The sequence below is a fragment of the Erythranthe guttata genome, chromosome 11 (assembly GCF_056151865.1).
Source record: "Erythranthe guttata isolate IM_541 chromosome 11, IM_541, whole genome shotgun sequence".
Classification (NCBI taxonomy): domain Eukaryota; kingdom Viridiplantae; phylum Streptophyta; class Magnoliopsida; order Lamiales; family Phrymaceae; genus Erythranthe; species Erythranthe guttata.
The window spans coordinates 2,845,682-2,862,219 of NC_142543.1; the positions used below are offsets into that span (position 1 = coordinate 2,845,682).

Genomic DNA, 16,538 nt, shown 5'->3' on the forward strand with positions numbered 1-16,538 from the left:
CGAGGGAAGGTAACAAATGATCATGAAATAATAGAGCTTTGCACTTTAGGCATTTTTTTTTCTAATTATATTTTATATTGCCCACTATATATATATATATATATATATATACACGTTCCTGTTATATGAGCACTTTTTGTGTGTGTAAAATGTGGGAAAGTCTCAGTGATAATTAAGTGGTAGGTTAATTACTTAAAAGCCTCGGTCGGCAGCGTCGACGGGCATCTCTCTCTCTCTCTCTCTAGACTCTCTCTCTCTACTCTCTCTCTCTCTCTAGACTCACTCTCTGTCCTAATTCATGTTCTTCTTTCTCACACCTCACACTGTGTTTACACGCACACACACGCGCGCACATACACACATATAAATAACAGCTAAACCTTTCACTACCTCCTTCATTTAATTTCCACATCTCACTCTCATCACTCTTTCTCTACTTCACTACCACCTCTCTCTCTCTCTCTCTCTCTCTCTCTCTCTCTCTCTATATATATATATATGTATATATATATATATATATATATATATATATATACACACATACATATATATTCTCATAAGCAATAACGATCGCTTGAAAAAGGGTGGTCGTATTATTTCAGGCGAAAGCATTTACATCAGCGATGGCAGAACAGCCACCGCCTTCGGAAACCGAGTGCAGCGGCGGCGCTTTCTCTTCTCTCTCATCTCAATCATCCGGGTCGGACCAAACCGACAGCCCGGTACCGAAACCGAACACAAACACCCAGGCCAAGAGAAGTAGGGAAAGCGGGTCCGGGTCGGACAGTGAGAAAACGGTCGGCAACAAACGAAACCGGAGCGATGACGACGGCGGCAAGCACACCGTGTACAGAGGCGTGAGAATGCGGGCCTGGGGGAAATGGGTTTCCGAAATTCGGGAGCCCCGGAAAAAATCCCGGATCTGGCTTGGCACCTTCGCCACGGCGGAGATGGCTGCCCGTGCCCACGACGTCGCTGCCATAGCCATCAAGGGCGGCTCCGCCGCCATCCTCAACTTCCCGGAAATTTCGCATCTCCTCCCCCGACCCGCCACGTGCTCCCCACGTGACGTCCAGGCTGCCGCCACCAAGGCCGCCCACATGGACCACCTCGACCACCGCCGCCTTGATTCGCCGTCGCCGTCGGCAGTTTCCACCACCACCACCACCACGTCATCAACCTCGGAGGAGTATGTTTCCAGGGAGGCGGGGGACGAGCTGGGCGAGATAGTGCAGCTACCAAGTCTAGGAACGAGTTACGAGTCGACCCGGTGCGGAGACGATTTACTCCTGTTGGGGCAGGATTATTCGTGGGATTATTACTACAATCACTCGTCTGCTTCTACGTATAGTTTAGAAGAAGAGTGTGGGTTTTTCTTCCAGGATAACTTGGTGGTTGACGAGGACAACACCATGTCTCCCAATTTTGAACCCCTCTTTTGGAAAAATCAATATTGCTGATTTATTAAAACAAAATATATTAAAAAGAAATAAAAAAAATTCACCTCAATATTGATGGTAATTTTTTTTTTTTTTTTTTTTTTTTTTTACCGTTTCATGATCTATGCTACCCTCGTATTTTACACACATCCACGTATATATTTGTGTGATTCCGTGTAAACCAAAGGTGAAAACAGTGTAATTCATCGAGTGTAGCGTCTACGAAGATCCGTTTATTTACTCGTTTTATTTATTTTTGCTTGATATATCCTTCTTTTTTAATGGGATGAGTTTTGACCATTTTCACATTGAATTTGCATTTTTTTTTGTATTTAATTAATATTCTTTTTCTTTTTCTTTTCGTTTTTCAATATAAAAATGGCTTTGGATTTTACTTTGTGGTCTTTCTTTTATTAATTCTATAGATGGAAACAAAGTAGTAGAGATATACTTGCCTTGCATATCAAGTTCTTAGGCAATAATGGCATTTCTTTTCTTTTTTTTAGTGCCTTTCTTTATGTAATATATTATGGGTTTTGTATTACTATAATAATAATAATAAATAAAAATATGTTCAGGGAAAATTATTTTAAGCATTGACAAATTGTTGACCGAAATTTTTAGCTATATATCACATTTAATGATTTTACATGGACTATACTTGAACTGGAAATATATATAAAATAAAATAAAATTCAGCTGTCATTATTTTATGGCACTATTTAGTAATGAGTAGTGATTAATTAAACTGTTTTTTTTTTATTATATTTTGAGTCCTTAGTTATAAATACTTGGATATGCTTTCCATCTATATAATATATAAAAGTTGAATTGCATAGCTAATTGATTGACATTTGGCAATTTCAATTGATGACATGTCTTCAATTTCATCCCAAGTGGCGAATTGGTTGGTCGAAATAAATCATCAAAAAACATGTCATCATTTTCCAAAATTAAAGATAGTTAAATATGTTTAATTATTTTATTAATATATTTATATCCTACCATATATAAAATGCTCTAAATATATCAACTTTTTTGGAAACCCTAAATAAATTTATTTTTGAATTTAATTTTATAAATAATTTAATTTTAATTTAGTTAAATTCGATTTAAAATCTTCTCTTATTATAATTGGATGATTGGTGGTGTTACGAATTTTTTTAATTTTAATTCATAAACTTTGATTTATATTAAAACAAATATTGTAGAATAAATTATTTGATATTATACATTTTACATGAACATGACTAGAGAATATGTATTTTTTTTACTAATTTACTATTATATATTAATATTATCTGTAAAAAAAGATAGATATGTGTTTGAATTTACTATCTTGCGAAAATTGACACCATTTGTTATGTCATGTGTAGAGTAATGTACTCCCACTTATTTATCATATTGAAAATTATACTACATGAATTTCACGTTATTATTTAAATAATTATTTTTTTCTTCACCGAAGAATCCAGTGACAATAAATTTTACGATTGATTTAACCTTTTAAATTATATACTAATTAAAATACGAATTTTATCATGATTATACTAATAAATTGAATGACCTAAGCTAAGTTTAATCAATTGATAAAAAAACGAATTGATTTTATATATTTCAAAATATAATAATTCTAAATATTTGGTATTAAATTCATTTTTATTTAATGGCTAACATTAATAATATCAATTGTTTTGTTTAAAATGTATAATGATCGTATATACTATATATTGTATTCCACTAATAAGGATTTCATTATGACTCTAATAAATATAATTATGGAAATATCTAGATCAACACTAACCCAAAAGTATCAAAATGAGTTTGCAAATATTTATGTGCTATTTAATATTTTATTTTGATATTTATATAAATGTATTTGCTCCAACCATAGGTATTAAATCGTTGTTAATTAAATATATCTAATTGCCACATGTTATTTTCTAAATGGACACTGAGGTGGTTGAATTCATAACTCATGTTTGATATTTTATTCACCATGATTGCATAATGTATTTTTACATTTGAAAGATGAAATATCAAAATACCTCATTTCATAAATCTAATGGAATTAAAAATTATTATTTTGGAGAATAAAAATGGTGGTTAAATGTTTTGATAGCTCATTTAATAATCTCACTCGAAGTGCTCTTGCCGTATATAGTTTATATTAATAATTTACCTAATGTTTGTTTCCCTCTTACATCAACCGCTTATGGTATGATTTTTGAAGGAATTTTTTTATTACGTGAAATATTCCAATAATGCTTATTATACCCTGCACACACGACATTTCTTTATGGTACTTTTTAAATACAAAAATTACCCTCAGGTGAACTTTACACGAAATATTTATTCTTCTTAAATAACACTTTCACAATTTTGTATTATTACCATGACCACCCCTGAGGGTAATTTTTAAGTTTAAAAAGTATGATAAAAGAAATGTCCCGTCTGCAAGGGTAGACTCCATATTTTTTGGGATATTATATAGAATAAAAAAGATTCCGTACAAAAATCACACCATAAGGGGGTTGTGTAAGACATAGACAAACATAAGGGGAATTTTAGTAATCACCGATAAGTGGGGGTGTTTTCTGTAATTTAGTCTAAGTTCAGGAGGATTTTCATAATTTATCTTATTAACAATGATTATTGTTCTTTTACGTCTTAATGTTTGCTTATACCCTTATAATATTTTATATAATTTTAATGTCAATTTGATAATATAATTAAATATTAATTTCTAATATATTTAATATGTGTTTTTTTATGGTTCAACTACCACACATAAGAAATTTGATATAAATGTTCGAGATTGAATAGAATTATTTTTTTTTATACTAAATAATAGATCATTGCAAAAACAATTGTTGCAAAATTAGAATTTTTGATTATAATTATAATTATAATTATAATTATAATTCTTTGAATTAGTATTAGTATTAATACTAGAAATAGATTCAAATTGTAATTATGATTAATATAATATTAGGATTATAATTAATATTAGTATTAGAATTATAATTAAGATTATGATTATGCTTAGTACGATAATTAGTGACATGTATTAGTATTAGAATTATGATTAGCATTAAGTTTGGGATTAGAATTATAATTAAGATTAGAATTAGAATTAACATTAGCATTAGCATTAACGTTAGTATTATTAGTATTAAAATTATTAGGCTTATGATTAGTGTTAGGAATAGGATTATGATTAGGATTAGGATTAGAACTATGATCAGTGTTATGAATAGAATTAGGAATACGATAAGGATTTGGATAATATTAGAATTACAATCATAATTAGCATTAGCATAATAATTAGCATATCTAGATTACATTAGCATCAAAATTACTATTAGCCAAGGTTCTAAAAGGCGGTTATCGGGTACGTGGCGGTTAGGGACCGCCACACGATAAATCGGCGCGGCGGTGATTTATCGGAGATAAATCGGAAATATATCAGTTTTTAAATTTAGTGTAATATATTTCTAAATATTATTTGTAAATACTCAAAATATATATAAAAGAATATTTAAACATAATTATATCCTATCATTCATATGTTATTATATAATTCTAATTACTCAATAAATAACAAAAATTTAAAAATAATAAGATCATAATATAATAAAAGATTCTTACGAAATACAAATACTACGCAAGTCTTTCGCATCAACAATTAAAATAAACACAACAAACCATAAATTACGGGGTAGTACTTGGTTTGGTTTTGGAAGTTGAAAGAATTGGAGAAAAACAAAAAATCAAAACATATTTTCATTTTAATTTAAATTAAAAAAAAAAAAAAAAAACCGATTTGTTGACCGATATATCGGTTTGACCCGCCAAAAAACCGCCGCAAACCGCCTCGCTGTAAAAAACCGATATTCCAAACCGCCTCAACAAAATCGTAAAGGTTTATAACCGATACCGATATATCGGCCGATATATCGACCGCCACGACCGCTATTTAGAACACTGCTATTAGCATTAACATTAACAATATTAACATATTAGTATTAGTAATAGTATTAATAATAGTATTAGTAGTAATATTAGTATTAGTAATAGTATTAGTATTGGTATTAGTATTAGTATTAGTATTAGTATTAGTATTAGTATTAGTATTAGTATTAGTATTAGTATTAGTATTAGTATTAGTATTAGTATTAGTATTAGTATTAGTACAAATATTAGTAGTAACATAAGTATATGTATCAATATTATTATTGGTATCAGTATAAGTATCAGTATCAGTATCAGTACCACAATATCTATCAATACCAGTATCAGTATCATTATTAGTATCGGTATCAGTATCAGTATCAATATCAATATCAGTATCAGTATCAGTATCTGTATCAGTATCGGTATCGGTATCGGTATCGGTATCGATATCGATATCAGTATCAATATATGTATATGTATCATTAGCATTAGATCATTAGCAATAAAATTAGTTTTAGCATTTATATTAGTATTAGTAATAGTAAGTATTATTACTAATATTAGTATTAATATCAGGATAAGTATCCGTATCAGTATTAGTATCAATATCAGTACCAGTATCAGTACCAGTATATGTATCAGTATCGATATCAGTTTCAGTATCAATATCAGTATGAGAATCAATATTAGTATCAATTTTAGTATCAGTATCAATATCAGTATCAGTATCAGTATCAATATTAGTATTAGTATCAGTATTATTAGTATAATATTAGTATTAGTATTACTATTTTTATCGGCATCAATATCAGTATGAGTAACAATATTAGTATCAGTATTAGTATGAGTATCATAATTAGTAATAATATTCGTATTAATATTAATATTACTATGAGTATCAATATGACTATCAACATCAGTATCAGTATCAGTATCAATATCAGTATCAATGTCAGTATCAGTATCACTATCAATATCAGTATTTGAATCAATATCAGTAAGTATTAGTATTAGTATTAGTATAAGTATTAGTATTAGTATTAGTATTAGTATTAGTATTAGTATTAGTATTAGTATTAGTATTAGTATTAGTATTAGTATTAGTATTAGTATTAGTATTAGTATTAGTATTAGTATTAGTATTAGTATTAGTATTAGTATTAGTATCAGTATTAGTATTAGTATCAGTATTAGTATTAGTATTAGTATTAGTATTAGTATTAGTATTAGTATTAGTAACAGTGTTAGTATTAGTATCAATATAACTATTATTAGTATCAGTATTAGTATTAATATTTGTATTAGTATGAGTATTAGTATCGATATTACTATCGATATTAGTATTAGTATTAGTATTAGTATTAGTATTAGTATTAGTATTAGTATTAGTATTAGTATTAGTATTAGTATTAGTATTAGTGTTAGTATTGGTATTGGTATTGGTATTGGTATTGGTATTGGTATTGGTATTGGTATTGGTATTGGTATTGGTATTAGTATTTGTATTAGTATTAGTATTAGTATTAATATTAGTATTAGTATTAATATTAGTATTAGTATTAGTATTCGCATTAGTATTGATATTCGTATTAGTATTCGCATTAGTATTGATATTCGTATTAGTATTAGTATTAGTGTTAATATTAGTATTAGTATTAGTATTAGTATTAGTATTAGTATTAGTATTAGTATTAGTATTAGTATTAGTATTAGTATAAGTATTAATATTAGTGTTAGTATTAGTATTAGTGTTATAGCAATAGTATTAGGATTAATATTAGTATTAGTATTAGTATTAATATTAGTATTAGTATTAGTATTGGTATTGGTATCAGTATTGGTATTGGTATTAGTATTATTATTAGTATTAGTATTAGTATTAGTATGTGTATCGATATTGATTAGTATCAGTATTAGTATTGATATTAATTAGTATAAGTATTAGTATCAATATTAATATCAATATTGGTATCAGTATTGGTATCCATATTGGTATCGGTATTGATATCAGCATTGGTATCAATAAGGACGTATACATCTTATCTCTTTTGCAATATTTATAAGTTGTATTGTTGTTTGAGCAATTTGCATCACTAATTAAACGTCATTAGTTATAAACTTACAGGTTATTTGAATATCTATTTTGTTACTTCTCTCCTACCATGTTTGTTGTTAATTTAGTTATTTTGCAAAATATTGACATTGTGTAGTAGGTTGCATTCCTCGAAATAGAGTTATACCATATATTTTAAATGATTTCACTTAATCTTCATATCGTGTTTGCGCGCTTCACGTTTTCTTCTTTGGAATATTTAATTTAATCTCATATGTTAAAATTCTGAAATAAGAGATAAAGTTTATGGTTTTTTTTTTTATTTTCTTCCATTTTGTTTACTTGAATTGCTATTGTTATAAAGAGATAGTCGTTTACATATTATTATTTTTCTCATTTTAAAACTGACATCCGTGCAACGCACGGGTGAAGAACTAGTTTACTTTAATGGTTAATTAAATCTTGTTTTTCTTTTCAGACATTTAATTTATTTATTTTTCAGACATTAATTCTTCTTTTTTTGTGGTTGTTGTCTGATTCGTAGTGTAGTTACTTCTAAATAATTATTGAGATAGGTTGGATTCTAGTCTTTTTTTAAAAGGCCATTTGCTCCACTTTAATTTATTATCTTTTTCATCTCATTTAAATATATATATATATATATATATATATATATATATATATATATATATATATATATATATATCAATTTTTCGAATAAATATATAATTAGTAAATTCAATATGAAAATTTCTAAAGAAAATAACTACGAAACATTTATTTTATTTATTTTAATTTAAAAATAAATAAAACAGCCCCAAAATATCAAGAGACAAGTACTGCAGATTCTAATAGCGACGGGTGCTTCAATAATTTGGTGTGGAGAGTAAAGATTGATTTGGCAGTTTTGACTGATTTAATTTTCAATTTCTACTTTTAGAAGTGAGATAAATTTAAAAATAAAATAAAGGACAAAATGCACTTAATTTTCTACAAATTTCTCATTTTCGTATTTTTTTTTCTTAAAAATCAAAAACTGGATAACCCCACTTCAAAATATTATTTTGATTGCACATTGCCTCATTAATCAATTTTTCGTGTGTATTGTGCAATAAAAATAACATTTTAAATGGTAATTTGCAAAAAAAAAATATTTTTAAAGGAGTTACGTGCAACAAAAATAACATTTAAAGGAGTTACGTGCAACAAAAATGCTCAATCACGTGGAGTTATCCATCGGAATTTTGAGATGGGGGCAATCTGCAACAAGAATAATAATTTTGAAGGGGGCATTAGCTTTTCAAAAATATTAGGGGTAAAGTGAAAAATTATAAATTCTTAGGGGGTGATGTGCAATTTTCCCTAGAAAAAAAAAAAACACGATAAAACCAAAAACGCGACTATGGTTCAACAGACTTTTACTATTACTCCACTGAAATTATTCCGTTTGTGCAGAAAGTCGTGCTTTTGTATTTGCTGAATTTAACTTTTATACAAAGTTGGATTATTTGATATTGACACCTCAGACAAATTGGTTTTACGAGCGGAAATGCTATTCGCGGCTGCGTTTTTGCTATTCGCGGCTCATAAAAAAAACCCCTCTCTCTCTAAACTTTCAAAACCCAAAAACCGCAAATAGCAAAAAAAAAAAAAAAAAAATTCGAAAACGAACAAATCAAGCTCGAATAGCCATTGGGTTTCGATTTTTTGAGGTAATTTCGACTAATTTCCGTATAATATGCATTGCCCATGTCGTTTATGCAACCAATTTCATGTTTAAAGCCCCTACAAATCGAATTGTAGGGGCTTTTTTATTTTCGGCCGTAATGAACTGCACGCCCAAGTTGGGCGGCCAAAGGGTGTTCAAACGCCCGATTTGGGCGTTCGAACACCCCTTGGCCGCCCAACTTGGGCGTTGGATAGTGCAGCAGGCGCCCGGTTTGGGCGTGAACCGGGCGAGTGAACGCCCGGTCCAGGCGTTCACTCGCCCGGTTCACGCCCAAACCGGGCGTTCGAATTAATTTTTTTTTTTTTTTTTTTTTTTTTTTTTTTTTTTTTGAATTCAATTATATTAATATAATTAATTTAAAATATGTTTTATGTTTGTAGGATGTCTAACTGGATGAAAAAATTAGGAATGGGAAAAGGAAAAGGTCCCCTGATTCGTCCTCCTGCAAATCCTATGGACCAGAATACTGCGGAACGGGAGGGCAGAACGCACAACCGTAATGTTACCAGTTCTAAACGTCGTGGGGAACGAACTGGTGCTTTTGTACAACCGCGTATGACAATTGAGGAGGAGGAGTCAGAGGCAGAGCCCGAGCAGGAGATGGATACATATATGGATCCCCACGAGGACGAGTACGATCCAGGACTACGTTTTCAGCAGAAGTATCAGTTCCGTTTGTGTACGACATCACCCGGGTGTTGCATCCCTACTTCTACGATAACTTGCCACCCCCGACTATTCCAGGATTTCGACAGATTCCCGATGACTTTTTCAGGACGATCCAGGACATGTGCGCCCCATTCGCCGAGTATCTACAGTTGGATCGTCCTAATGCTTCTGAAGAACAAGAAGCAGGATACTCACATATGCGACATTCTCAGCGCAGGCGTCGGACGAGAGATACGTAGGTGTTTATTTTTTATGTTTTTATTATTCGAACTTCTTTGGTGTTGATGTTTTTGGCTTTGATTTGTTCTTGTTGATGTTTTGTGTTTTTTATTTGGACTTGTATTGTTTATTTGATTTGGACATGTTGGACAACAACAACAACAACAACAACAACAACAATCACAACAATAACAACAATATTACTAAATCAAACACTAGTTAGAATATCCCACGCTTCACGTCGCTCCCGCAATGCATCTGGCAAATATGCAACAGTATGATTGCTGTATCTCGCCCACTGCAGGTTAAACGGAGGAAGCGGACAGTTGTCATTCAGCTTCAGATACACAAAGTGGCTTCCTGCTTCAAGAAATAGTATAGTCATCTGGTAAGATAACTGTGAAACACCTTCGGGAGCCCAAAGTGGCAAATAAGTCTGATTTCCCAAACTACTAGCCGACAAGACCAACGCGTTGTAATATGTTGCTACAACCACGCCCACGTCCGTGATCGTCATCCACTTTTCCAGAGGTGCTGGAGCGTTATCCCAATAGCCGACACTCGCCAACACCCGATACACTGAATTACCACCTCCGAAATAATCATTGAAAAACGCCATATGCTCTCTAATACAGGTATACACCTCCAATCTAACATCCATCCAATCATCCTCACTGTTCTTGACTGCACACGCCACGCTCCGATAACCACAATTACCATCCCCTAGAACGTCCGTCCAGGTCACAATCTCCGGAACGAGGCAAAAATGAAGTTCTCGCATCCAACTAGGTCGGGGCATTCTTCTCATTTCGGGTCCACTCACAGTCGATGAACGACCACGAGATCTCTCAGAAGATGAACCACGGCCTCTATTGCCTCTTGATCGTCCTCGTCCTCGTCTCGAATTTTCTTCGCCCGGGTATAATGGCAACTCATGTGATGAGTCATCCCTCTGTGTGGAGTTCGTCCGCGGTCTACCTCTCGGGCGGTCAAGTACTGGTGGCTCATTTATTTCCGTCGCCCCAGGATGCATTCGTTCAAAAACGACATCTGCCACGTCCGTGATCTCAATTTCTGAACGTGCACGGACCGACTACAAAAGCAAATCCTCGACGCCTACTATTGCCAAAACACTTTGAAGCACGACGCCCCACATTCATGTTAATGTGCCAAAGACATAATAGATGAGGCACAGTCGGAAATACATTCTCTATCGCCTTTAAGAGCCCTAACTCGCGATCAGTCACGAGTGCACTAGGTAGAGTATGTGGGGGGAAAAGTCTCTTCAACCTTTGCAACACCCATGTATAATGCTCTTCATTTTCATGGCGCATAAAAACCACTCCAACAGTAAAATTTTTTCCGACCGGAGTAACACCAACAATCTCCAACAAAGGCAATTTGTACTGATTGGTTTTGTAAGTACTGTCAAGTAGTATAACGTACGGAAACTTACTTAACAATTCGACAGATAGAGGGTGAGCCCACATCAAATCGATAACTGCATGTGTCGTTTCATCTGTACGGAACCACTTGTAATAGTTATGCTCCTCAAGCAACTCAATCAAATATTGCATCACTGTACGGTCACCCCTAGCTAATCTTCTCAACTTCGCCTTTTCATTGTATATTTGTTTCGAATAAGCATCGAGACCCAAGCCATTTTTCTTCAGGTTAGCCAAAATCTTCTTGGGCGGCACATGACTTTGTGAAAGATCCTTGATAATCTTCGACTCCGCTTCATTCAATGCACTAAGCCCATGCCCAGACGTGTATATCGGATGATGATTGTGCTTCCCATATACTGTTCTGAGCTCCCATCTATCGTCCAACCGCCGGCGTCCGACCATTTGAAAACCACATTCTATTTTTTTGCTACCAGACCTTTTCGAGGACGGCTCTGCGTTACTTCCTCGAGGCTTTCCGAACAAGTCACAAGTCAGACACACTTTATTTATTTTGGGGGTACTTTTTCTAATTAATTTCACGAAAAGAGCTCTTGCAACGGACCGAGCCCAATCCACTAACTCGTCCCCCGAGTCAAACAATTGAGTTGTTGTAAAATAATCGGTATGATCAACTTCAACTCTAGACGTATTGACCTGAAAAGAAAATACGGTTTATTGAGTTGTTGTAAAATAATCGGTATTGAATAAAAAAATTATTTAAAAAAAAAAAAAAAAAAAAAAAAAATTTAAAAACGGGTTGAACCGGACGCCCAACTCGGGCGCCCAAAGTAGCGGTACACGCCCAAGTTGGGCGTGCAGTTGGCTGCCGGGCGCCCGAACCGGGCGTGGAGCTGCCAACTGCACGCCCAACTTGGGCGTGTACCGCTACTTTGGGCGCCCGAGTTGGGCGTTTGGCCATTTTTTCGACTTTTTCCGATCGAGAAGAAGAATTTTTTACCTCGCTAGGTCCGCTATCACGATCTTCATCCGACGAGCTCATTTGTTTTCGTATATCACACCAACAAGAATGATTTTTAAGCAAATTCTCTTCAAAACCTTCTTTTTCTAGAGAGATGGAATATTTTATTAATAACCGCGAATAGCAATTTTGCAACCGCGAAAAGCAAGTCCCTTTTACGAGGCATATTAGATTATATTCGGACAAAATATATAAATAAATAAAAATTATTACTATTTTGTTTTTATTTTTTTACAAAAATAAAAAAAAGAAATACAGCTTAGATCCAGCTAAGAGAGTTACAATACTGTCACCCCTCGCTCTTTAATTTCCATTCTGCCCTACCAATTTATTTACTTTACGATGGATTAGTACTTTTTACTAATTTCTCAAAAATAATTATTAAAAAAAATAGAAAAGCTTATTTTATTGAGTAATAAATTTAAATAAATGATATTGTTTCATTTAAATAATTAGCGCCTCCCGCCTCCCTCATGATTCATGACTAAATTTGTAGGGAAGAATTTTTTTTATCATTAAAACACTAATTTAATTTGTTAGGTATGTAACAAATTTTATAGACAATTAGATATAATACCAAAACATATATAGAATTACATTGTGGTATTTAATTGATGTATCTATGTTTAGGTGCGTCCACTTTAATACAATCTTTCACTAAACAGTAGACGCAGTATTTAACACTTCTGAAAAAATTATAATGCCACCGAATTGAGGTTACGTTCGATTCTATGATTACTGAAACACACAACAAAATTATCAAATTAATCATAAAAAAAAGTACATTCTTAATTTAGAGATAAATCAAATTAATCAAAATTAATCGTCTCGTGTTCGATTTTGCTACTTATTTTACTGCATAGTTGCATTTTATTACCAAATTCCCTTTTTGCTGCGAGCCTCGAGTAATTTGAATTTTACCAATCGAACATCTTATTAACTTTTACCATTCAATCGATCAACAAATAAACAATAGTACAATGAACGTGATGGTAACCTAAAAGTTGGGTCAACTCTAAATGACAATGGAATTAGTAGCCCCACATACTATATTTGTTAAATAAATATTCCTTTTCTCCTTTAAAAAAAAAATGTATCGATGTTAAGTAATTTATGGATTAGTATTAATTAGTAATTACTAATTAACTAATTACTATTGTGGTTGTTGCCAAGTCTTTTATGAGATTGAGACTGACATTGACTTGTTTTTTCTTTTTTTGAGTTTTAATTTAAATCAATTATTGCATAATATATAAGTTAGTATACTAATACATATATGATTCGTGTATAATTAATTTATACAAATGGTACCTATGAGGTATGGTCAAATTACGAAAAACCCCTCATGTTTGGATAATTCCATCTATCCCTCAACTATGAATCTTCTTACATCTCCACCCTTATGGTATCAAATCCAACATAATCATTTAGATTTTCGTGGAATGTTCTCTAGTTTGTACTCGTTTTGTGCAAAAATGCAGTTTCTGATGCACAACAATCTGATATATACAAGTCAAAAAAACATATCTTATGATCATCTTGCTTCAAAATGTGGAGCTCGAATGGGATAAAACGGGTACAAAATTGAGAATATTTCATATAATCTAGAAGATTCTACTAAATTTGAAACCACAAGGGTGAACGTGTAAGAAAATTTATAGTTGAGGGGATGTTTGTAATTACCTAAACAATAGAGAGTTTTCCGTAATTTGACCATACCTCAGGGTGGTTGTAATTTATCCTTATACCAATAATTACTATTTACAAGACTTGGTAATTAGTTTAATTTAAATCAATAATTTATAAGATAATTTTTTTTATAATAATAACGTATTTCTTATGTTACTTTTTTCGTTTTTCTATTCATTAATATATAAGTATCTCCGACAAGTTATTTTCGATCGCTGCTGTTTAGTATATTATATAGTAATTAAGGATTTTTGTATAATTAATATGGATATAATTATGACGATAACATATGACATAATATTCCAAATCCAAATTAATACATTGATAAAAATTATAACATATGACCATAATTCTCTTTTATGATAAATTAAATGAATAAATTTAAGAGGCATGCATGCCGATAATCTAATTAGCCAATTTGGTCCTTAGAAAAAATAAAATAAAATAAGTTACAACCACTAATTATAGTAATTAGGGACACTAATTAAGCACGTCGGCCTGCCGAATACTCTAAGCAAGCATATTTATAATTTATAATTGTTTTAGGAAACATGTGTTGAAGATTTAATTGGTAGTTAGATCAACCTATAGAGAAAGACAAATAAGTCCAAAGCTTTATTATATATTCAAGGTTGTTTATATTCTATATATTTTTATTATAACCTAAATAATTATTAAGTGCATGTCCAATGTTGACCCGATTAAGAGCATGTTTGACTAATAAGCTTATCTTAAACATCTGATAAACTCTTACATCTGATAAGTTGTTTTAGTTAATAAGTTATTACATCTTATTTTTAAAATTAATTTTTAAAGTGTTTTGATAATGAGCTTATAAGCTATTTTTGATCATTACAAGATCTTAAATAAAAAAAGTGAATTTTAAAAAAAATGTCCTCCACCAGCTGTTTTTTTTTTAATTTTTAAAATCTTTACTCCAAAAGAACTTATAAGTTCTTAAACAACTTATAAGCTCTTTTCAACAACTCATAATCTTAGCCAAATATCGATATCTAAAAATTCCTAACCCATGGCCTATTGCCAATGTCAATTGGTCTTTTGACATTAATTGGGCATATTATTTTAATTTTTATTTGGTGGTTGAAAAAGGAACAAAGATTAGTAGTTTTCAAATACAAATAATTAATCAGCAAATTGATATATTATTTTTCTCCTAAAAAAATACTAGTAGCTAATTTATAATGAATAATTTTTTTAAGTTGTAAATTATACCACTAAGCACTTTGTATATTATATTCCAATAAATGAAATGCATAAATTAAACTACATGTGATGCTACTCACTAGGGGACTTAGATAACAACAAACCGATTAATTCAACAATTGAAAAAAAAAAATCAAGTTGTGTGACGTAGGCCCTAGGGTCAAAGCAATATATGTGTATGTATATATTATATATACATACATGAGAAGACTTGCATTTATATGAGTTCAAATGTTCAATGGTATTACTATTATATATTACTCGAAATGAAAACAAGAGCTACTATTAGGTGAAAATCGGATGCATCGGATCAGAATTATTAGTTTTCGAAAATTCCTACTTTATATTAGCCGACTTGGATTAGTTGTTTTTTTGGAAATGGTGTACCAGTCTGAAGCGGGATTGACATGCGCTCGAGCAAGTGAGTTAAGTCAAATGAAAATATCGGTACACGTATGCTACGAATTTCAAGAAAAAACCTAATATAATTGTGCTGCGTCTAAGTATTAATGCAGGAAGACGGTAAATAATTCAGTTAAAATAATAAATAACTCCAAATATTAAGAAGTATAGTATATAGTATAATAAAAAAATTTGTGACAAAATATAGTATAATAATTGAAAAAATCAAAATTTTACTTGTGATGGGTCTCAATTAGGTCAAATTTTCACAAAGGCCCTTTGTGTAGGCCCGAGTATACTCAAATAAACTGGCCATACGGGCTTTAGGCCCAAGTAGAACTATTTGTTTCTTGAAAATATGAGAGAATCTTTGTAATTTTTGGGTGCTTTATTGAGTATTTGTGAATTGTTAGATGAAGGTCCTTCTTTATGGAATATTTGCCTATTCACAATTACCTCTCCCTGAATTCGTGTAGCTAATCAAAGTGAACTGGCAACTACCATTCATATCCTCCAATGGTGCACTTACAAAAGCATATCCGCTTTTCCAACAACTATTGCGTTTCAGTTTGTGTTCGTGCATGTGTGTGAGTGTGTATGTGTTCGTATCATGGTCGTTTCTTATTCGATGACGATGACGACAGAGGAAGAGTCAGTGGCGTGGTGAAGACGGCGGTTGTATGACGAGGGAAGACGATAGTTGTGCATCGAAGATATTGTTGAATCTAAA

At 31.7% G+C, this 16,538-nt stretch overlaps 3 protein-coding genes across 3 annotated transcripts; 1 reads left to right on the top strand and 2 right to left on the bottom strand.

Annotated features, from left to right (window-relative positions):
- The first annotated feature begins 235 nt into the window (after nt 1-235).
- On the top strand, nt 236-1,721 carry LOC105965431 (ethylene-responsive transcription factor TINY). Its single transcript, XM_012989971.2, has one exon. It carries the CDS (start codon nt 624-626, stop codon nt 1,458-1,460), a length of 837 nt encoding a protein of 278 aa, XP_012845425.2. The 5' UTR covers nt 236-623; the 3' UTR covers nt 1,461-1,721.
- Nucleotides 1,722-10,274: 8,553 nt separating this feature from the next.
- On the bottom strand, nt 10,275-11,099 carry LOC148766785 (uncharacterized). Its single transcript, XM_088825542.1, has one exon. It carries the CDS (start codon nt 11,097-11,099, stop codon nt 10,275-10,277), a length of 825 nt encoding a protein of 274 aa, XP_088681668.1.
- A 34-nt stretch (nt 11,100-11,133) lies between these two features.
- On the bottom strand, nt 11,134-12,644 carry LOC148766786 (protein FAR-RED IMPAIRED RESPONSE 1-like). The gene is made up of 2 exons (XM_088825543.1): nt 12,473-12,644; nt 11,134-12,168 (listed from the first exon to the last, which is right to left on the bottom strand). The coding sequence occupies exons 1-2, from the start codon at nt 12,512-12,514 to the stop codon at nt 11,134-11,136; spliced, it is 1,077 nt and encodes a 358-aa protein (XP_088681669.1). The 5' UTR covers nt 12,515-12,644.
- Nucleotides 12,645-16,538: the final 3,894 nt, after the last annotated feature.

Excerpts from the sequence above, each read along its gene's own strand:
- LOC148766785 (XM_088825542.1), bottom strand. The coding sequence starts at position 11,099 with ATGCATCCTGGGGCGACGGAAATAAATGAGCCACCAGTACTTGACCGC.
- LOC148766786 (XM_088825543.1), bottom strand. The coding sequence starts at position 12,514 with ATGAGCTCGTCGGATGAAGATCGTGATAGCGGACCTAGCGAG. Across the intron at positions 12,169-12,472 it reads GTGATAGCGGACCTAGCGAG|GTCAATACGTCTAGAGTTGA; the intron begins GTAAAAAATTCT and ends TTTTCTTTTCAG.
- LOC105965431 (XM_012989971.2), top strand. The coding sequence starts at position 624 with ATGGCAGAACAGCCACCGCCTTCGGAAACCGAGTGCAGCGGCGGCGCT.